At 34.5% G+C, this 24,164-nt stretch overlaps 1 protein-coding gene across 7 annotated transcripts in view; it reads right to left on the bottom strand.

Moving 5' to 3' along the window:
* EXOC1 (exocyst complex component 1) overlaps nucleotides 1-24,164 on the bottom strand; it is a 67,114-nt gene that overhangs the window by 3,785 nt on the left and 39,165 nt on the right. For 4 of the 7 annotated variants that reach the window (XM_077848070.1, XM_077848073.1, XM_077848071.1 and 1 more), the window contains 8 exons: nucleotides 21,645-21,750; nucleotides 16,854-16,898; nucleotides 15,422-15,585; nucleotides 14,529-14,636; nucleotides 13,027-13,103; nucleotides 12,280-12,508; nucleotides 5,043-5,226; nucleotides 2,195-2,394 (listed from right to left, as the gene is read on the bottom strand). In XM_077848070.1, the coding sequence (XP_077704196.1) occupies nucleotides 2,195-2,394; nucleotides 5,043-5,226; nucleotides 12,280-12,508; nucleotides 13,027-13,103; nucleotides 14,529-14,636; nucleotides 15,422-15,585; nucleotides 16,854-16,898; nucleotides 21,645-21,750 (1,113 nt within the window). The remainder of the gene's footprint in view (nucleotides 1-2,194; nucleotides 2,395-5,042; nucleotides 5,227-12,279; nucleotides 12,509-13,026; nucleotides 13,104-14,528; nucleotides 14,637-15,421; nucleotides 15,586-16,853; nucleotides 16,899-21,644; nucleotides 21,751-24,164) is intronic. The other 3 variants (XM_077848072.1, XM_077848076.1, XM_077848077.1) reach the window with 1 other exon arrangement.

Below are 24,164 nucleotides of genomic sequence, written 5' to 3'. Positions count from 1 at the left end.
TAATTTTTTTGAACTACAATTTATACATCCATTTCTTCATTATTGAATATTTAACATTTTTCACTTTTTTTCAGAGTTGGCAAAATCTACTCAGATTAAATTTATTGTAAACACAATTGTCAAAAATATCTTTCATACATAACTATTTACCCACGTTACTGATTACTTTTTAGCATGAATTTCTATAATTCCTCAGTTGAGAAGTATAATTTCAAGTATTCTGAAAGTTCTTCATATACATAAATTGCTTCTCAGGAAAGTTCAATCAATTTATATTTCTGTCAACAGTTCACGAGACTACTGTTTACCATATTATCATCAGCATTATCACAATTTAAAGAAATCACTGCAGCTTGATGAGTGAAAAAGATTTATTTGTTGTTTTATTTCACAATTCTTTGGCTATAAATGTAGTTAACCAGCTTTCATATATTTCATAGTATAGGAGTATACTCATATACTCATAGCATATTCAGAACCTTTATTCATTTATTGGGGTCTTAGTAGTTTTCATATAGATTTTAACAAGGTATTCTATATTTTATATTTCTGACTACTAGATTGTTACAAATATTCATCTCAGGTTGTCTTTAAAATGTATTTGTTTTTTAAATATGCAGTTTCATTGATTGGCATGCCTTTATTTGACCACTATACAGTATAATCTAATACTGAAGAGCTTACACTCTCTCATTACTTTTCTCTAAAATTTTCTTGACAATTACTGTTTGTTCTTCATTAAATTATCATCATTATGTTTTTGCTAATAATTGTTTTGACAAGTCTATTCCTGGTACTTTAAAATTTTGTTTCTACATACACTTTTAATTAGTTATTATGACATACAGGAAATAAATTGGTTCTTTATATATTTATTTTGAATCCTGCTACTTTATCATAGGTCAGTAATTTCAACCTATCATATACAGGTAATTTTAATCTTGACTCTCCTTTCATTTTTTTAGAGAGAGAGGAGACAGAGAATAGGCCTGTGTGTGTGAGCAGGGAGGGGAGGGGCAGAGGGAAAGAGAGAGAGAATCTTTTTTTTTTTTTTTTTTGAGAGAGCGAATCTTAAGTAGGCTCTACTCGCAGCATGGAGCCTGATATAGGGGCTTGATCTCATGACCTTGAGATGATCTGAGCTAAAGTCAAGAGTCAGATGCCTACCTAACTGAGCCATCCAGGTGTCCCATTGATTCTCCTTTATATATCTTTTATTTATGTTTCAGGTCTTACTGCATTGACTAGAGCTTCCATAACAATGTTAAATATTAAAAGGATCCAGCAATGTTTCTGCTTTAAATTTGGTTTTACAGGGAATGCCTCTGATGCTGCAGTTAAATATCATGCAGGATTTAGATTCCTTTTACCCTAAAGGAATATCTAAATTCTTAAGCTTTAGAAGGAATTGGTTCTGTATTTGATTAAATATCTTTTGTGTTTGTTGCTGACAACAGATATATATATATATATGCATTTTAAAGATTTCATTCATTCATTCATTTATAGAGCATGCAAGGGGGGGAGGGGCAGAGGGAGAGAAAACTCAAGCAGACTTCTGCTGAGTGCAGAGCCTGATGTGGAGCTTGGTCTCACAATCCCTGAGCTTGGTTTCAACCTGAGCTGAAACCAAGAGTCAGAGGCTGAACTGACTGGGCCAGTAAGGTGCCCCCAAAACATCCATAATTTCAACAATCAAATATGCTCTGAGGAATGACTCAGTTCAAGAAAGGAAGGGAAAGAAAAAGGCAATGAAAAAAACAATTTTTGGTTTTCCTTTTCTCTTAAGTTTTTGAAATCTTCATCTGAGCTAAGGTTAAAGATCAGCCATTGGTGAGGTATGAAATACGAGCATCTGGTATAACGCCTAATCTAGGTTCATCCCCCAGCTTTCCTACTTGCCCATTATTATAACTTCAAGCAAGTTTATTTACTTTCAGTTTCTTCATACGTAAAATGGGTTGATACTACATTATCATATGTCATTGTTTACAAGTATTAAAAGAAGTAACGTATAAAGCATCTAGCAGCATCTTAGTACACTGGAACCTTTGATACCTGGGTCCCTTCTTCCTTATTCTTCACATCAATACATGACCAAATTTAGGATGAATGTCTAATTGTGTTTTTATATGTAAATATATGTATAGAGGTTCAAAATCAGGAATATAATACTAAATGAAAATATACTTACATTTAGTTTTTCAAGAGGTTGTCCTAAAGAGTAAATGACGTAAGACTGAAGGTGATCTGTGTATTTTTGTTTGGCTTCTTTTTTTTCAGCTTCCAGACATGAGATTTTCAAACGAGAAAGTGTTGCAAAAATATGGTGAAAATTTTCCATCATAACTACATCCCTGGGGGTCTTCTGGCTTTCATTTGCTACTTTCTCCACTGAAATCAAAAAAGAAAAAAAATAATATCCTGACATGAATATTAGCTATAAAAATATTTACATGATTTTTTCATTTCTAAGTTTAAGAAGGAACATATTTGTGGACCTAATAAAACATATGGAAGGGTCTTCATATGTACCTAGCCCTAATAAAAAAATCACTCTGAAATAGTCATACATATATATATATGGAAGTGTTATATATAATCAAGGTGGCTTTACAAATCAGTGGAGAAATGATGAATTACTCAAAATGTGTAAGGACAACTAGCTGGACTTTTTGAATACACTAATAAATCTGGATTCCTATTTCTCATTTTCAGCCAAAGAAATTCTAAATTGCTCAATTACATATGAAAAAAGCAAATAAATATAATCATAAGTATTAAGGCAAATAAAGCTAATTAAAAAAATGATTTTGTGATAGCATGACATTTTTACAAATGGTCCAAAACTTAGAAATCATAAAAGGAAAGCTGGATAAATCTGACATGAAAATTTAAAGCTGCTGCATGATAAAAAAAAAAAACCAACAAAATAAATTTTAGTCTATTAGGCTGACAAAGAATAAAAACTGATAATACTTACTGATATTCAGCATTAATGAGATGTGATGAAAACTTTCACCAACTGCTAGAATACTAAACTGGTATAACCTCTCTGTGAGGCAGTTTGGCAAATGCCTTGAGATATATGCAAACCTTCTGACCTGGTAATTCCATTTCTAGTAATTTACACCAAGGAAATTACTCGACAAGAATCCAAAAATATATGCAAAAAACTGGAAACAAACTAAATGCCTATTAATAGATTTGATAAATGATATATGAAATACTATGTAATCATTAAAAATGATTATAGCTACAATATAAATTGACAAGGAAAGGCATTAGAATTATAGAGTAGCAGATTCCAAAACAGAGTGCTAGGTATGATAAAAACTTTTGTATTCAAGAACACACACACATACACACAATAAGCACATATACACGAAGAAGTACTGAAAAGTTTAGAATGGCAAAATTAAATGTTATCTCTGCCTGGTGAAATTACAAATTATCTTTATTTTCTTCTTCATTTTTAAAATCTGTTTTTTGATTTCGGGGGGTATATAATGAGCATATATTACTTTACAGTCAGATGAAGCAAATCTACTTTGAAATAAATTTTTCTTTCTTTTTTTTTTAAGTAGGCTTCATACCCAGCATGGAGCCCAGTGCAGGGTTTGAACTCATGCCCCTAAAATACAGACCTGAGCTGAGATTAAGAGTGATGCTTAACCAACTGAGCCACCCACATGCAAGCTACTTTGAATTTTAAAAGAAATATCAACCATACAGTCAATCATGTAATTTATCTATTTTTCCTCTAGATATGCTTCCATTGAAAATGTTATATGTAATTGGTAAGAGGATTCCAATTTCTGTCAATTATTTTAGCTTTTAAAATTTATGAATATATGCAATCAGATCATTTATTTCAAACTAAGTGGCACATCATACTCTTTCTGTAACTTACTTGTGGGATCTGACACAGAAGACAGTATTTTAGCATTAACCTATCTTATGTGTGAAAATCTCATGTCTAGAACCTTTCATATCTCAGATATGAAAACTGAGGCCTAAAGAAGCAAACTGATTTGCTTAAGGTTACATACACATCACTGTCTATCATCACCAGAAGACTCTTGATAAAATGCAAATGTAAAATCTCATTCTTTTAAGTTTGTTTATTTTTATTCATTCATTCATTCATTCATTCATTCATTCATTTATTTTATTTATTTATGATAGGCACACAGTGAGAGAGAGAGAGAGGCAGAGACATAGGCAGAGGGAGAAGCAGGCTCCATGCACCGGGAGCCCGTCGTGAGATTCGATCCCGGGTCTCCAGGATCGCGCCCTGGGCCAAAGGCAGGCGCTAAACCGCTGTGCCACCGGGGGACTACCTTCTTTTAAGTTAAAAAATTTTTTATTCGGGGATCCCTGGGTGGCTCAGCAGTTTTGCGCCTGCCTTTCACCCAGGGCACGATCCTGGAATCCTGGGATCGAGTCCCGTGTCGGGCTCCTGGCATGGAGCCTGCTTCTCCCTCCGCCTGTGTCTCTGCCTCTCTCTCTCTCTCTTTCTGTCATAAATAAATAAATAAATAAATCTTTAAAAAAATTTTTATTTGATAAACTCAAACCAATATATATTCCTTAATAGGAAAGTTGAACTTTTTTCATGTGTTTTCTTTCTTTTCTATTATTTTATTCATTGTCATTATTTGATTATATAGGACTTCCTTATATCTTAACCAATTATCTGAGATAAATTAAATGTGTAATAAGTATTTCATTTTGTCAAAAACATTGAAAAAATTTTTTTAAAAAGGTCAGTTTTTGTGATTAAAAAAGGAATTCCAATTTTGCATAGTGATAATCCCAAATGAACCTTAAGACAGAAGTGGTTCCTGATTAATATGAATAGGTTTTATGTACTGCTTATTTTTCAGGTTCAAGAAATATCTACTTTCAGAAAACTTAAAAAAGATGACAATATGGAAAATAAACATATCTATAAAATAATACACATATCCTCCAACTAATGAGTTACCATAAATACTGAAAACAATGAAAAAATTCTTTAGAACATAACAAAAGCTTACCATTAACAAATACTCCTCTGATAAGTTTAGTATATGCTTTATCTAGATCTCCACGACGTTCAGCATTTTTAAAAATCGATTCTGCGAGTCCAGCAAATTCTTCAAATTCAGCAACAAATGGAAGAATTCCTACTTTACTCTTCTTTGAGATTTTTACTTCTTCCATTTGCCTTATTTGGTTACTCTACAGTTAGGCAGAAAGCAAGGGAGAGAAATAGCCAAGCAACTTATAAATAATATAATCATAAGCAAACATATACATCATAGAGGCAGGACATAATTTAGTACCTCAAACTTTTTTTTGGATGTTTACTAATTACAGATTAATACAATAGGGATAACTAAGAAACACTATTTTTATAGATTAAAAAGTACATATATATATATATTTTTGTTGTTAGGGAAGGAGAGACAGAGAGAGAAAGAGAAAGAGGGTGAGGGGCAGAGAGAGAGAGAGAGAGAGAGAATCTTAAGCATGTAGCCCAATGTGGGGCTCAAACTCACAACCCTGAGATCATGACTTGAGCTGAAATCAAAAGAGTCAAAAGCTTTAACCAACTTGCGAGTGCTTCAAAAGTACATATATTTTAAGAAAATAAAGTCGAGGAAAAAAGCTAAATTATTTAAAACAAGCTACAATCAAGTTTTTGTTCAAAGTGAAAACAAGCTATAGTTCTATCATTCATGAAAGAGAAGTATAAGGCGATTGTTCATTTTAAGGCAGAGTAGATACCAGAGCATGCACAGGATTTCTCTAGGTTATTTCTAATTGGTGGCCATGTGGCCAAGTTTGGAATCATAGTCATTTCCAATTTTCATTAGCCTAAAAATCTGTGCTTGGAAAGACCAGATTTCTGGTCTTGGAAAGACCAGATTTCTTTAATTTCTGGATATAAAAACAGAGAGGGGGAAAAGGCATTTCTACAATGGGTATACACTATATAGTTTGCCATGTATCTATTAGTTACATTTTCTACTTACTCTACTTATTTCAGCACAGTGCTTGTGGATGATGGTGACAAAATACAAAAGGGATGTCTCATATAGACAAAACCTAGATATTTGGGTCCAAAAAAGATTCATGAATTCAATTATGGTTCTGTGTACTTCTCAGAGGGACCTAGGTTAGAATTACACTGCCAAATGCTACTAAACATTTTTACTTCTATCTAGAATTTCATAAATGATTTTGAGGATGTAACTTGAAAATCATGACATGTGGCTTAAAAAAAGTAGTTATTTGTAGGCTACAGGCATTAGTATAGCAAATCCCATGGAGTACTATCAACCATTTGATACTATCTTAACTATTACAGCACACCCGTTATTGCAATTCACTTTATTACAGTTCACAGATACTGCATTAAAAGAATTAAAAAAAAATTCTTATAAATTGAAGGTCTGTGGCCATCCTGCACTGGCAAGTCCATGTGACACTGTGGTAACTGTTTGGCAATATATCAAACTTTTCCATTATTATTTGTTATGGTGATCTGTGACCAGTGATTTGTTTAGGGTGCCACAAACTGTGCCCATATAAGATGGCAAACTTAATCAATAAATGTGTGTATTCAGACAGCTCCATCAATCAGCCATTCCCCCAGCTCTCTCCCTCTGCTTAGGTCCAGAAACAGTTTTATTCCCTGAAATACTGTATTGGCATGAGGCCAATTAATAGCCCTACAATGGCCTCTAAGTGCTCAAGCGAAAGGAAGGGTCTCATGCCTCTTACTTTAAATCAATAGCTAAAAAATGATTAAGCTTAGTGAGGAAGGCATGTGAAAAGCTGGCAGGCCAAAAGCTAGGCCTCTTGTGCCAAACAGTCAAGTTGTGAATGCACAAGAAACTTTTTAAAGGAAATTAAAAGTGCTACTCCAGTGAACACACAAATGATAAGAAAGCAAAACAGTCTTCTTGCTCATATGGAGAAAGTTTTGAGGTCAGGATAGAAGACCAAACCAGCCCATACTATTCCCTCAAGCCAAAAAGCCCAATCCAGAGCAAGGCCCTCTTTTGCATGAAGGCTGAGAGAAGGGAAGAAAGGTGCAGAGGAAAAGTCTGACGCTAGCAAAGGTTGGTTCATGGGATTTAAGAAGCCATCTCCATAACATAAAGTGCAAGGTGAAGGAGCAAGTGCTGATGGTGAAGCTGCAGCTAGCTACTCAGAAGATCTAGCTAAGATCTTCTTCAAGATGACTACACTAAGCAACAGATTTTCAATATAGACAAAACAGCCATATTTTGGGGGAAGATGCCATCTAGGATTTTCAAAGCTAGAGATGTCAATGCCTGGCTTCAAAGCTTCAGGGGACGCACTGACTCATTTGTTATGGGCTAATGTAGCTGGTGACTTTAAGTTGAAGCCAATGCTCATTAACTATTCCCCAAATCCTAGGGCCCTTAAGAATTATGCTAAATTTACTCTGCTTGTGCTCTATAAATAGAACGACAAAATCTGGATGGCAGCTCAGCTGTTGATAACATGATTTATTGACTGTTTCAAGCCCACTGTTGAGACCTACTATTCAGAAAAAAAGATTTCTTTAAAAATATTACTGCTCATTGACAATGTACCTGGCTACCCAAGAGCTCTGATGGGGATGGACAATGAGATTTAATGTTGTTTACATGTTTGCTAACACAACATCCATTCTGCAGCCCATGGATCAAGGAGTCTTTTCAACTTTCAAGTTTTATTATTTAAGAAAAATATTTTGTAAGGCTAAGCTGCCATAAGTAGTGATTCCTCTGATGGATCTGGGCAAAATAAAGTAAAAACCTTCTGGAAAGCATTTCACCATTCTAGATGCCATTAAGAACATTTGTGTTTCATGAGAAGAGGTCAAAGTATCAACACGAACAGGTTTCTAAGCCTCATGGAGGACTTCAGTAGAGGTAGTAACTGCAGATGTAGTGGAATTAGAATTAGGAGGGGAGCCTGAACATGGGACTGGAATTGCTGTAACCTCATGATATAACTTTAATAGATGAGGAGTTGCTTCTTGTGGATGAGTCAGGAAAGTAGTTTCTTTTTTTTTTTTTTTTAATTTTTATTTATTTATTTATTTATTTATTTATTTATTTATTTATTTATTTATGAGAGGCAGAGACGTAGGCAGAGGGAAAAGTAGGCTCCCTGCGGGGAGCATGATGCAAGACTCAATTCCAGGACTCCAGGATCATGACCTGAGCCAAAGGCAGATGCTCAACCACTGAGCCACCCATATGCTCAAAAAAGTGGTTTCTTGAGAAGGAACCTATTCTTGGTGAAGAGGCTGTGAAGACTGTTGAAATGACAATAAGAGATTTAGAATACTACATAAATTTAGTTGACAAAGCAGTGGCAGGGTGTGAGAGGATTATCCCCAATTCTGAGAGAAGTTCTGCTGTGGGCAAAATGTTATCAAATATCTTTGCATGCTACAGAGAAACTGTTTCTGAAAAGAAGGGTTGATTTATGGGGCAAACTTCATTATTGTCTTATTTTAAGAAATTGCCACAGCCAACCCAACCTTCAGCAACCACCTCCCCGATCAGCCAGCAGCCATTAACATGGAGTGAAGACCTTCCATCGGCAAAAAGATTATGACCCACTGAAAGCTCAAATGATGCTTAGCATTTCTTGGCAATAAAGTATTTCTAAATTCAGTTATGTACATTGTTTTTTAGACATAATGCTACTGAACACCAATAGACTACAGTATAATATAAACATAACTTTTATATGTACTGAGAGACCAAAAAATTCATCTGAATTAACTTCATTTCAATAACTCCTTGCTTTATTGTGATCCTTGCTTTATTGCAGTAGTGTGGACCAAGTGAACCTGAAGAATACTATGAGGTGTTCCACTGCATCAGTATTGTAATTGTGAGAAGTAAAAATGGATGCAGTAATAGAGGGTAGTGTAAGACTGTAGGTGCTGGAAACAGACTGGGTATGAATACTAATTCCATCACTCTTTACTGTTGACCTGGGAAAAATAACACAACCCCTCAGAATCTATCTTATGTAGGGGAGAGGAAGTTGTGAAGATCAGATGAGGTTAATATGTGCAAGGTGCTTAGAACAGTGCCTGGTATACAGTAAGCACTAATTTATGAATGCTGGTCTATGGCCGTTATTAAGCTACATGAGGATTTTTCTTCAGTGCGCCATTTAAATGCACAGGATATAATTATAGCCCGAATATACTTAAACTTTAACAGGAAATATCCTAAATGAAAAAAAAAATAATCCTAAATGATGCTTGGTTGTAATTGGTACAAGAAAAAGACAATGCATTTATTTAAGAAATGAGCCATGAGTGTGCTTGGGTGGCTCAAGTCAGTTAGCCATTGGCTTCTCGGTTTTGGCTCAGGTCATGATCTCGGGGTCATAAGACTGAGTCCTGTGTTGGGCTCTGTGCTAGGCTTAGAGCCTACTTAACATTCTCTCCCTCTCTCTCTCTCCCTCTGCCCCTTCCTCTCAACTCACACACGTGTGTGTATGCTCTTTCTCTCAAAAGAAAAGCCATCAATGAACTAAATCTTATAAAAGCAAAATTTCTCTCAAGCTCAATGTATGCATTATTTGCAGCAGATTACTCGACATAGAGGTTATTCAGTGATTAAGACTACAAGTTGGATGCAAGGCACACATCACTATATTACTTATCCATCCCTTGTCCATGGCAATTTAACCAAATCATATCATTCTCAAAGGTTTAAGAGCACAAATCCATATCACTATAGTGTGAAGAATTTTGGAAAGTAAATTAAATGCAGATCATAATGTAGGGCCCAACTTGGTAGTACTTGATTTCTTACTTAATTTTTTTTTTTTTAAGATTTATTTATTTCTGGAGGGTATTATGCTGAGTGAAGTAAGTCAGTCGGAGAAGGACAAACATTATATGTTCTCATTCATTTGGAGAATATAAATAATAGTGAAAGGGAATATAAGGGATGGGAGAAGAAATGTGTGGGCAATATCAGAAAGGGAGACAGAACGTAAAGACTGCTAACTCTGGGAAACGAACTAGGGGTGGTAGAAGGGGAGGAGGGCGGGGGGTGGGAGTGAATGAGTGACGGGCACTGGGGGTTATTCTGTATGTTAGTAAATTGAACACCAATAAAAAATAAATTAAAAAAAAAGATTTATTTATTTGACAGAGAAAGAGCACAAGCAGGGGGAACAGTAGGGAGAGGGAGAGGGAGAAGCAGGCTCCCTGCTGAGCAAGGAGCTCCATGTGCGGCTCCATCCCAGGACTCTGGGATCAGGACAGGAGCTGAAGGCAGACTCAACGGACTGAGCCACCCAGGCACCCCTGTCACTTTCTAACTAGCTCTAGCACAATTTAGGCTAGCCTCCTTAGTCTTGTTGTGTTCTTTGAAGAACAGCAGATACTTTGAGCTTGGCCACTAGGTGAAAGAACCAAACTCAGGTGCTATCTGTTCCATTTGCTACAGCCATCTGACATTCATGCTTTTGGGTCAATACAAACAAGCCCATTCACTACCTTTTCAAGGCATGCCTTAGATCCTAGTCTTGTCCCAAATACCAAAATGTACTGAGTACACACTATTCACCAGAAGCTGTGAGAAGACAGGAGTTAAAATAGGACACAGAGAGATGTCCCTTTAGTGGCAAAAGAAAAATCCTTTAGATTTTATGAGAAAATACTGAGTTTATACCTTTGTCTAAGTTAATTTTACTTTGTTTTCCCACTGTTCTGTCTTGAATAACATGAACATTCTTTAATAAACTATTATTACTTGCCACCACGGCGGCAGCAGCACCACCATTATGAGCTATCACTAAGGCCTTACTTCTATGCAAGGCAGTGTGTGCTAATAAGCACTTTATTTGAACCCACATCTACCTCTACCTGATACTACATCCTATACTTTTAACAATTATGTTGTGTTGGATTAACAGGTATTATATAAAGTTATATTTTACTAATAAAAGCAACAAAGCCTTCATAGACTGGAAATGTACAGTGTCTCATGATTTAGTGTTTCTACTGGGTCACATGGGACTCATTATCTTAGCCTTTGGCCACTCTTCATTCTCCCTTTGGTTCTCAGCTTGCAGTCAGATCCTCTAGGTTTAGTATCACCACAGGAGAAGGTGGGAGAGGGAAGAGGATAAGGGTCAAATTTCATAGTATTTCAAATACCAAGAGAAATCATGTGGTAAGGAGAGGACTAAGAAGGTGACATTTAGGTTTCTATAGATAACGTAGGTTGCCTTCATACTTTAAAAACTCAATAAATATTTTCCAAAAGTATAAAAATGATGTGGATTTTACCTGCCCTTAATATTTTTATCTCCTATTATTTTATGAATATTCAAGAGCTGGATATAACTTAGAAGTTACATAGTAGAAATATTCAGATGATAGACATCCACTTTTACACACTAACTAGAAGCTTTGATTTTAGAACCTGGCCCAGCCCAAATCATATCTACAAGCTTACCAAAACCTAGTGAACAAAAATAAAGTTGTTAATGATTTTTCTTTCCTATTAGAAGGAAGAACATAATGATTGCTGGAAGTTATTATAAGAAAAATGTACTCTCTATTTTTTTTAAAGAATTAAAAAAAAAAGATTTATTTATTTATTTGGGATGGTGAAGGAGGGCACTGAGCCCAGAGCTCAATGTAGGGCTCCATCTCAGGACCCTGAGATCACAAACTGAGTGGAAACCAAGAGTCAGATGCTTAACCAACTGCACCACTCAGGTGCCCCAAAGAACAATGGATGCTTAAAATAAAGCAATATAATTATTAATTAAAGCTATTAAGTGAGTAAACTAAAACAACTAATTAAGTCAATAATTTAAACAATTAAAATAATCTAATTATTAATTTTCCTATTAGAACATATTTAAAAAAGAACAACAATAAATCCAAATGATAGTTTCAATTGTTTTATGTGATTTATGATCACTAATCAGTTAACTGAGATTTCAGTCACCTAGTAGACCTCTCAAGCAGCTGCTACCTCAGTGCCACTTACTCCAGAACTTGCCAAGATTCATACACAGTGTAGAAGGGGAAATGGCTAGCACCGTAGCACCCAACTAACTCTGTTCACATAAATTGCAGCCAATACTCTACTTCAGGACTTTGAGGGATGGGAATAGTAGATCCTCCAATGAAAAACTGGAAATCTCTTGATTTAAATACATTTACCTATTTCTTGCAACGATTAGAATTCTAAGTGATTTTAAAAAAAACAAACTTACAATGCATTTGTCAAAGTTCCTTTTGACAGTCACCAAAACATTTCCTAATGTCGTACTCAGAAAAGAAGCAGGGTCTACATTTTGTGCAGTCCACACATGATGACTCATCTTGACAAGCATGTAAAGGGAGTTAAAGCTATCAATTTTATCTCCTAATGCAATTAGGTTGTTCAGTTCTGGCTCAATACAGCGAAATATTTTAATCATCATTTGACGGATCATATCTTTCCTGTTCAGAAAACACACAAAGTATAGGAATTTATTACAGGTTTCTATAACTTTAATCTTTATTTTTAACTTTAATCCACAGTATATACACAAAATAACTAAAATTTTATATCTTAATTAAAAATGTCCATTCATGATGAACAATTTCATCATACAGCAGTTTCCAACATAAAAATATTTTTTGAAGTTTTATTACTCAAAATATAACTTTGTATCATGTGTAAAGCTGGATCCTGAAATGTGCTTTGTAATTTCTGAGAAATATCCTGCAATTCAAATGCTACTTCTTACCAGCAAACATTAAAATTGATTGCATTTTTGTGTGTGTGTGTGTGATCACTACAGCAAAAAAGAGCTAAAGGGTCAGACAACAGGACGAATTTCAACTCAGACCTTTAAGGCACTGGGCAGACATGTCAGTGTTCTGAGTGTTGTGAAATACCAGAATCATCTGGCTCCTCAGTGAACAGTACTCCTTCTTCCCTTCAAAATAAACAACGGATAGTAACAAATACATACTCAGATGAAACAGGCAGTGGCACACCAGCATTATGCTGCCGGGAAAATGGTCCTCCATCGAGGTCCTCTGCTTCAGTCTGCAAAAATTATTCAGGTACTTTACATAATAAAAGACCAACAATTTGACTAGTTTATATAGCAAAAGCCTGCTCAGTCTTAAAATTCCTAGGAGAGAATAGATTATGAAAAATAATGATTTTTAAAGGTAGTATTACTGATAAAACTATATAATTTAGTATGTTGTTTAAGAATGTTTATAAAATGTTTTGTTCTTAGATTTTATCTGAGAATTATTGTGGGCTGAGAAGATAGGCTTGTGTGTCCCATGAAGGGAAAGTGTGGACAGAGAAATTACAGAAGGCTCTGAGGGGCTGTGGGAATGGGGGGAAGGTAGCTCAAAAAAACCCAGAAACAACTTTTAAGAGAGAATTTTAAAAATTAAAGAAATCTCATTAATCATTCAAATAAAACTCTGGCATTAAAAAAAATGCTATTAAAAACCCTTAGAGGGGCACCTGGGTGGCTCAATTGGTTAAGCCTCTACCTTTGCCTGAGGTCATGATCCCGGGATCCTGGGATGGAGCCCCACAAGGCAAGGGGCCCTCTGCTCAGTGGGGAGTCTGTTTCTCCCTCTCCCTCTGCCTGTGCTCCCCCTGCTTGTGCTCTCTGTTAAATAAATAAATAAAGTCTTAAAAAAAATTCTTAGGCTAACAAGCCAACTTACTACCATCATCATCTATAACAGCAAATTCATTTTATGATTGCTTTTTTTATGTTGACTCTGTTTTTTTAAGATGACCTGATATTTTTTTCAAGTAAGCTTTACACTCAACATGGGGCTCAAACTCATAGCCCCGAGATCAAGAGACATAATGCTCTATCAACTGAGCCAGCCAGGCATCCCAAGATGACTTTAATTTAAAAAATCACTTTATTTGCATTGTGCTTTTAAGTTTTTCAAAATATTGCAGCAGTCTCTCATTTCTTACATATGTGCCACCTGAGAGGCATGCTGAATAGGGATTATTATATTCATTGTACAGATAAGGAAAACTAGGGATTAAATAATTGGTTTAAAGTCTCATAGCTAGTTAGTAACAAAGACATAGGAAAGATTCAGATTTGGGGCTTGTTTCTTTCTTTTTCTTTCTTTTTTTTTTTTTTTTTGCTAGACCATGGTATATACACTGAAATATCTTTTTTCTTTTTGGCAATTATATTTTTTCTTTATGCTAAAATTGCTTTTTGAATAATATTTATTACAAAGTAAATTCAGACATTTTCCCCTCACTAATTTAGAGGAGTATTAAATCTGATGCTCAAACTCTAACTATCACTGTTTTTTTATTATCTTCTGGTATGATAAAAACTACTGAAAAAAATCCTTACACTGTGAATTTTTTCTTTTTTCTCTTCTGATATTGAAATTGTGACAATAAATTAATTAGGCTAATTATACTGCAGATCATAAATATTAGCCAATAAATAAATGTGAGCCATACCATAGTTCCAGGCATACTTTGATGTTGCTGTAGTTTGAAAAATTTACTTATGAAGTCCTGTTCTGCCAGACACAAGGGCTCTAGTTCACTTAGTACCTGTTCAAAGATCTGAAGAAAACAAAAATGAACTGCATCAAATGCTTAAAAAACTGCCACATTTAATTCACTTTTCTGTAGGGACCATAGATACTTTATCTATAATCTCAATAGAATCCCAAAAGCAACTACTCCAAGATTGATAGGATGATGCAGAAGTATCAAGGCTTAACAGGGCCAGGCATACCTAAAATAAAACTCACAATAATGATTCACTTGAAATCTGCAAAGAGGAACACAGAGATAAACTTTTTAAACTTAATGCATTGCAGAGAACAGTTTAACTTCATAAAAACTGTTATTTCCTCTTTACTTTGTAGTTGGCTCAAAGAACTTAGAGATGGGGATCCCTGGGTGGCGCAGCGGTTTGGCGCCTGCCTTTGGCCCAGGGCGCGATCCTGGAGACCCGGGATCGAATCCCACATCGGGCATCCCGGTGCATGGAGCCTGCTTATCCCTCTGCCTATGTCTCTGCCTCTCTCTCTCTCTCTCTATCATAAATAAATGAAAATTGAAAAAAAAAATTAAAAAAAAAAGAACTTAGAGATGCAAGCACTTAATCATTTTTTCATGTAATGATTTATAATAAATTCTAATAAAGCTGTTATATCAATGAATTGATAACACACAATTCAGTTGCCATCTGACTAGTATTTTTTTCAGATTCAGAATTCTAAAGTAAGATATGGTTAATTCATAGAGTCAACAAAGCCCAAATCCTCAAACATACTTAAAGCAATAACTGCTGTTAGAAAACAAATGTTAATATTTAAGACATATTTGTTCCTTTATTTTACCTTATCAAATTTGGTCCTGTCGGCAACATCGAGATCAGAGGCAGACATGTTTCCCATATCCAACAAAGAAGATGACTGAGATCTGCGATTCCCTGAACTCTGAACGCTGAGTTTATTTAGACTAGAAGTAGATCCAGTTAATTTCCCAGAACTTCCATGAAGACCTAAGAAATAATAGAACTTTGAAAGTTGTGACCTTATGGACAAAAGACCCATAGCGTAAATGAGGGCTGTCTTCTACTGTCTTCGTCTTCAGTGCTCATATCAGTCATTGCACAAGTCTACTGCATGGGGTGGGGGTGGGGGAGCTGTAGAGTGTCCTGCTCTCTCATCAGCATTTGTGCCCTATTCTTCAGCATACTGTAAAGAATAGTGAAAACTACACAGATCTACAGAATAGGACTAAAGGGGTCTCATAATCTATACCTGGCCCAGTACCATCAAAGTCACCTGATATTTCCAGACTAAAGTAGATGGAAGATTTCCTTCCTACTCAAAAGACATAAATACAGATGAAGGCCAATGACTCCTTAGTGTACTAGCTAATGTGACTTTTTAAATTTTTTAATGACTTTTTTTAATTTCTGAAGAAAACAGCCATATTCCAATATTACTTGCCTCCACATTAAGTGAAAATATTGGGTTGAACCATATAAAACTGCTAGTACTCGATCATTCTTGCCCTACAAAAAGTCAATTACTATGATTCAACTTAACACATTCCAGAACCCCGAAACTCCGCTTTGTTACTGCTCTGTTCAGTAAATGAACTGATTAACTACAGTTCTTTAAAAACTAAACAAAATGAAGAGAAAAACACCCTTAAAACTTGTTATATTCAAAATACAACTAAAATATGATAAATACATCATGAATTATATATTATGAGACATCTTTGAGGAAAAATGGAAGAATGTGGCTGAATATTCTACATACATCAAGGAATTAAAGGCTTCCATTTTTACAAGAGAATGTATTTATTTTTATTCAGAATTAAATATAAACAATTCTTTTAATCTTCTAAGATATTTCTCAGTTAATCTATATTATTTGTTGATGGTCAGAAGACACATGAAGATCTAATAAGGTCAATTAAAGATAAACTTTGATTTCATTATACAAATCTGACCATAGCTATAAGAATTCTTACAGTTTCTTTTTTTTTTCAAAGAATTTTTTATAGTATCTAAACACAGCCTGAAAACAGAAGTTTAACGGTTAATTAAGCCTTTTCATAAATTTCTGACTACCTACCATATATTTCTAATTACATTTCTTCATATAGCCATACCACTACCATCATGTTGGTTTTCTTTCATTGAACCTGTCAATCAATATTTTTGGTGTAACTTTTTTCAAGACAAAAAACTAATTTCTAGACATTAAACAAACATGCATTGAGAATACCTACTAATACACTAAGCATACTCACTCTCTGTTTCCTGTTTGACAGCACTTTCTTTTCGAGGCAGTGTAGCTGTGATGGATTAGGTTGCAAGCATCAAAGACAAAGACAAGTTAATAAACTGCAATTTGCACAAACCATGCACAAGAGGAAGTTAAAGCTCTAGTTTAAAAGACACATGCAAAGAACCATGAGCATCAAGTAACAAGAGGTGCAACATATGTTTAGTTGGTCTGCTACTGTTTGACAAATTCTGAGAGAAAAAACTTTACTAGTCTACTAAAAAATTCAGGTAAAAATATTTATATCTGTCAGCCCTTTTCCCAATATTTTTAAATGATTTTTTTAAGTTTATGAAGCTAGTGTACCTAAAATTTAAAAGACTACATTTTTAAGTCTTGTTTTCTGGAAAAAAAAAAATCAAACAGTTCAAGTAAAAGTGTTTTTAAAATTTTTAAAAAGTCATTTTATTTTATTTTATTTCAGTCATAATAGGTGTACTCTTTAATTCCCATCCCCTATTTCACCCACCTCCTCACCTCTCCACTGGGAACCATCAATTTGTTTTCTATAGTTAAGAGTCTGTTTCTTGATTTGTCTCTCTTTTTTTTTCCTTTGCTCATTTATTTCCTAAATTTCACATATGAGTGAGATTATATGGTCAAGTAAAAGCTTAATAAAGTGAAAATTTATTAGAACGAAGTTGTAGACTTAGACATTAAGTACATCAACAATCTCATGTCCTGAGAACTCCTGAGAGGAGTCTCCATTGTACTGAACAATATTATATTACATCTGATAAAAAATGAGTGGGACTTTATAATCATTTCAAAATATCAAGCAGAACTACTTAGTAACTGGCTTTATGAACATTTACAATGCAAAGTATATAACAAAATACTAATTATCAGGAGATGGGTAGGTAGATGGAAGGGTAAGGCCAAAGAAACAGGCCTAATACAGGAATCTGAGCAATTTTAGGGTCATTTGGTATTTTTTTATTCTAAAACTTCTCTCTATAATATTTATTAGAGCTATTGTAGAGATCATCTTATGAAACATTCTAAACTCAAATTAGAAGTTAATGTGAAAGCCAAAGAAATTATAGAATGAAAGAGAAAATTAAAGAATATAACTATAACCTGGAAATATTTTAAAAATAGAGAACGTGTCAAGTGTCAGAATCCCTGCCAAACTTCAAGGAATAGCCCAGGTAAAAGCTGCTAACTTGTCATACCACGGATATGTATATCTTTGCAGCCCTAGCTATATTAAGCTCAAGAGAGCCTGAAACGCCAAGGCTAGACATTAAAGTGGTAAGAAGGGATTGCACTAGAGCTACTAGCTGGTCAATTTGAATAGTACCTCCTGGTGGCCTTAAGGTGTCACTAGACTAAGTTCACCAGTTTCAGAGCCTGACACTTTATACACTTTTTTTTGGTATCTAATAAAGAATACAGTTACTAAAGTCGTGCCAATTAATTATAATTTGGGGCTCAGCAAAGCTATATTATTTATCAGCAACAATATTCAGCTTATCTTTTTTTCTTTTTTAAGTAGGTTCCATGCTGGCTGTGGAGCCTAGTGCCTGAACTCACGACCTTGAGATCAAGACCTGAGCTGAGGGATCCCTGGGTGGCGCAGCGGTTTAGCGCCTGCCTTTGGCCCAGGGCGCGATCCTGGAGACCCGGGATCGAATCCCACGTTGGGCTCCTGGTGCATGGAACCTGCTTCTCCCTCTGCCTATGTCTCTGCCTCTCTCTCTCTCTGTGTGACTATCATAAAAAAAAAAAAAAAAAAAAAAAAAAAAAAAGACCTGAGCTGAGATCAAGAGCAGGATTCCCAACCTATTGAGCCACCCAGGTGCCTCTTCAGGTAACCTTTTAAATATCTTTTTTTTTTTTTTTTAACCTTTTAAATATCTTTAAATAATCTCCACTAGACTGTAAACTTTATGAGGATAGGGTCTTTGCTTATTGCTGCATTCTCAATACTTAGCAGTGCTTATTATATAATAGGTAATTAATATTTATTAAATGAATCTTCTAGCCAGCACTGAATTCAGTCTTGTACTCAAGATTCCTTTTGGAATCAACAAGATTCTTAGTTTAGTGGAGAAATACAAAATGAAAAATAATTTTGATGTACCACTTTTAAGGTTTTGGAAAATTAAATACAAGGGAGGCAGTAATTACATAAATGCATATGTTAAGGGACTGAAATAATGTGTGTGTTGTCCTAGCTATAGAAAGAAAAAAATTGGTGATTTAAAAAATAATTTCTAAATTTCCTTTGCCTGCCATTTCATTAAGTACATTTGGAGAATACAAGGAGAAAAAACCCCCACCAAAATATCAAACATGGTGGGGGGGGGGGGGGCTTGCCTCTGAATTTATGAAAGCAAAACTGTAATTAAAAAAGGCAATTATGTACATAAAGACCTTATCACAAAGAAAAGATATTTGCTGGTATTTTAACAGTATTCTGAATTACTTGAAGTAAAGTGATAGTCAAGAGTGGATCAAAGAGTATTCCCCTAAATCTCTATGACTATGCTGACTATACATTTCTTTTTATTTTTTTATTTTTTTTAAAGATTTATTTACTTATTTATTCATGATAGACATAGAGAGAGAAAGAGGCAGAGACACAGGAGGAGGGAGAAACAGGCTCCGTGCTGGGAGCCCAACGTGGGACTCGATCCCGGGACCCCAGGATCACGCCCTGGGCCAAAGGCAGGCGCTAAACCGCTGAGCCACCCAGGGATCCCCCTACATTTCCTTTTATAATGTACTTTTAATCTGACTTTCTATTCTTATTAGCATCTGTGTCCCAGGAATTTTTTTTTTTTTTTTTTTTTTTTTTTTTTGGTGTCCCAGGATTTTTAGAGCAAATAAAAACCAAAAAAATTTAAATTTTATTTACAATTATTTCATTTTGGTTGACAAATTATCTTTCCAAAATTTCAGGTTTCTATTTTAATTATAATGTCTATTAAAAATTAATTTAAACACAATTTGAATAACTGAAAAGAGATTTAAAAATTTTTTCATTCTACCGTATTTAGAATTTGAGTCATCTGTATTTAACTTGTCCTGTGAATTGTTTATTATTTAGCTTTTCTTCTCTTGTAGCTGATGATATCAAAATAACTGAAATTATGATTTTCTAGTGCCACCACGCATCACAAATTACTCTCTTGTTATTATTTGATACATAAGAAGAAATGTGATTTTAATGCTATTTTAAAACTATAAAAGTGCCTTCTAAACTTCTAATTTAAAAATATTTTAAATGAGATAATTTAAAAACTTCTCAAGGGGAAGAAAAAGAAAATTTAATTTTCAGGTTAATGCAATGATACCATTAAGATACTATTATACTTGTTTTAAATTACATTCTTGTTATGTCATTTATTTCAACTGAACCTCAGGCTTGATAAACTATTATGATACTGGGATTAATAACCTCCTAAGGAAATAATTTTTTGAAAGATGTCCTTTTTACCTCCAGTTTTCATATACTCTAGAAGAGTTCTCTCAAAATAAAATGGTTCACTAACAAGTGATGACAAATATACTAAATGAAAACATTAAACATGTAACTCAATTAATATGCTGCTTACTAAAAAAAAGCATAACATATCCACAGTGAAACATTAACAAGGATATAAACACAGTGCTGTTTAAGAACAATTAACCTTTAGGATGAGTTAGCATTTCTGTTTCCAAAAGCCTATGGTCCCAAGATTATTATCAGTATCTTTACCTAAGTGTTAACATATTTGTACACAGATTCAAAACATTTCAACAATCTGGACTAGTATAATCAATATATTAGAGTTGAATTAAAAAACAACAACAATGAATTACTAAATAATTACCCACTAAAGACAGTCTTCTCTGTCCTAAAGGGAAAGAATGGAAAGATGTGCTATCAATTTCAGTCTTGTTTCCTGATTACCAGAAGTTGCTCAGGGCATAGGCTCCTTTCAACAAGCAAATGCTAAACTCATTATTCTAAAGGGGAACTATGCAGACACACTCAGTACACATTGTAGCCATTTAAGGCCAGGTTTTGACTTGAATAGGCACAGAACTCATCCAAAAGGAACTCCAGAGATGGGTACATGCAAGAGCAGAATGTGGCCTCGGCAAATCCCCTTCCTGGAAACTTGATACTTTCACTGGTTATCTTTTCAAATCATGTTTCTGTCCACTTAACACATTTAAAAGCAACAAAAAAATAACATGCTTGAAAAATACCTTTTTGGAAAAATAAGGTATAATCACAGAAATTTGGGTGACATTTTATAACCCCTTAATGAGGGGAGGAAACACAAACTTTCTTTTTGATTCAAAATAGCCAGTGAGAAGTAAGAAGCCAGGAATCACTTTCATTTCCCTGTAAAGAGCAATGACTTAAGAGATCAATGACTTGCCACCAACTGTTTAAAAAGGCCTTTTAGGAAGTTGGAAACTGAACTCTCAAAGTGTCTCTTAGCCTAATACTTTGTCTACCAGATTGTACTTCGTTTTCTTGTCAACTGCTTTTCCTATGAATAGATCCTTCCATTTATGGGATGAATATACAATTGCCATCAGATTCATATACTACAGAATTTTAGTAAAAGCCGTATCTACAGATATATTTGTTCTGCGAAATAACTATAAATCCATCCAATGCATTACACTTACTTTTTCATCAATTCTACTGTATCTTCTTCCACCTTGCTCTAAAAAGTCTCAGAATTATTAGTCATAAATAAAACCACTTTTAATGGACTAGAAAACAATGAGCTGAGGTGTCTAAGCTTACCAAATTTCTTGCTTTCTTTAGTTGTGCCAGTCATCTTGATCTTTGCAACTTCAAAGAAATCTTTAATTTCTCTCTCATATAGTCGTGATAAATAATCCATGTAATTCTTAAAATAAAAGTAACAGGTACTTCTTACTAATAAAACAAATGTAACAATTCTGTCCCCCCAAATCCTTCGTGCTTGCTTTAAATTTTGTGGTCTAAACTTCTGATGTGTTTCATAGAATATAAAAAGTCAGCTGTTTTCTGTCTTAAAAAAAAATTGAACAGGCATCAAAAAAAAAAAAAACAGCAATTTACAAAACTATGAAGCCAAACATAATCACACTTATATTTTCATTTTTATGTATTATCTTTCACGTATTTTCGAGTTGCAATCATAATGTACAGGATATCTGGGTCAGAGTAATCAGGTTTCTCCCATTTCACACTTTAATGACTATACAGTGTTATGCTTTGTTGATGTACTGCAATTCAGTAAACCAATCCCCCAGCTCAGGCCACTTAAGTGGTTTCAATGTTTTGCTATGATAGACAATGTTATGATAAGCTTTTCATCTTTTTTTTTTTTTTTTTTTTTAAGATTTTATTTATTTGAGAAAGAGAGAGGAGGAGGAGAGGGAGAAGCAGACTTTCCTGCTGAGCAGGGAGCTGGTCTGGAGCAGATTCCAGCACCCTGGGATCACGACCTGAGCCAAAGGCAGACAATTAACAAGCCACCCAGGTGCCCCAAAGCTGTTCATCTTTAATGAATTGTTTCTTGAGAATAATTTCCTAAGGGTGAAAATACTGGGCCAAAGAACATGGCAATCTTTTTAATTATTCCTCCCTACTGCCATGTTGCTTTTATTTTTTTATTTTATTTTATTTTATTTTTTTATTTATTTATGATAGTCAGAGATTGAGAGAGAGAGAGAGAGAGAGAGAGGCAAAGACACAGGCAGAGGGAGAAGCAGGCTCCATGCACTGGAGGCCCAATGTGGGATTCGATCCCGGGTCTCCAGGATCACGCCCTGGGCCAAAGGCAGGCGCCAAACAGCTGCGCCACCCAGGGATCCCCGCCATGTTGCTTTTAAAAACAATCATACTAACAGACAGTGTCAATGGCAGCAAAGGAGTACATTCAGTTTTAGTGTCCCCTATCAACTTAGTGTACTAAGGTATATCAAAATAGGTTATTTCCAATAAACTGTCAATAAGCTTAGGGTATTTTAGGTATACCAAAATATATTATTTTCAATAAGAATCTAATTATAACTAATATATTTTATAGCTTTTACAATTATTTTTTAAAAAACAAATTTGATTTATTCTAGCTCAAATGGAAACATCTATAATTTAGCATACAAACTCATCCTATCTGCTTATTATCACATAAAAATATTTTATGCTCTCAGGAAGGATTTTTCAAAAGTGGGAGAGACCATATATTTTTCCAAGTCCTAAGAGTTAAATGCCATACACAGTTTGACTAAATTTACATAAATCCACAGCAGAAAAACTATACTTGGCTATTCTTTTGAATTTATTATGGACTCTAAGCCTCAGCTTCCTTTATTATTTCAAATTAATACATTCCATTTTAGAGCAGGTTTATGTCACTTTAAATATCAGGTGAACCTTTCAAAAGATATATATTATGTGAATAATTTGTATACTGACTCATAGTTTACTACTGATTTTCTTAGTTTATAGGTGTATCCTTATAAAATAGTATTTGGATGAAACATATAAATCCTTGGTTTTTCAATTTGTAGGCCATATATATATATTTCCCACATTGTCTCTGTAAGAAAATATAGTCAAATGGGCAATTCTTTCCCATGAACATTGTATAAGTTTAAAAGCAAATATAAATGAAAATATACCTTAAAATTAATTCCTATTTCATTGGGTTGTCTCATTTTTTCAAGTTTAAATTCTCATAAAAATATTAATCACTGCAAATCAGTAAATAGCTGACAAACAGGAAATCAGCTTCACACAATTTGTGAAATCTTCATCAGTGGTTTCTACTCAAATCATTCAACATTTAACTATCCATGAGTTTAAATATTGTTGTCTCAGGCAGTCTTTTTTACTTTACATGTATGGTCTTACAGAGATCTCTGTATTTTATTTTTACTTTACACAAACAGCACAAACAGGTAAATTCCATACAAAATAGAACTGAGGTTGACAGAACATGTCTGAATAATCTTTAAGACTGTCAACCTCAGGAGATTATTAGGAGAGGAAAGCGCATTTCCTTCCCAAGCATGGATGGACCATGTCTATTATTGACTGCCCTACATGGATAACCAGAGCCACAGACAGGGGTTGTAGTCCTGGGCAGGAAGGAATTTTGGCAGCTGAGTTATTTTCCAAAAACTCTAATTATGTATACTAAAAATCAGGACTTTGCTTAGATTCAGCCCTAAGCAGAGCTGGGGCAGTGCCCAGTGATTCTTATCCCTTAAAGAACAGGAAACAGGCTTTTCTTTTCTTTCCTGCCAGAGAGCTGTGTACACCCAACCAAGT

This window comes from Canis aureus, chromosome 14 (genome assembly GCF_053574225.1).
Source record: "Canis aureus isolate CA01 chromosome 14, VMU_Caureus_v.1.0, whole genome shotgun sequence".
Taxonomy (NCBI): Eukaryota; Metazoa; Chordata; class Mammalia; order Carnivora; family Canidae; genus Canis; species Canis aureus.
Note: the sequence above shows the minus strand (reverse complement) of the source record. Positions and strands in the feature narration are given on the sequence as shown.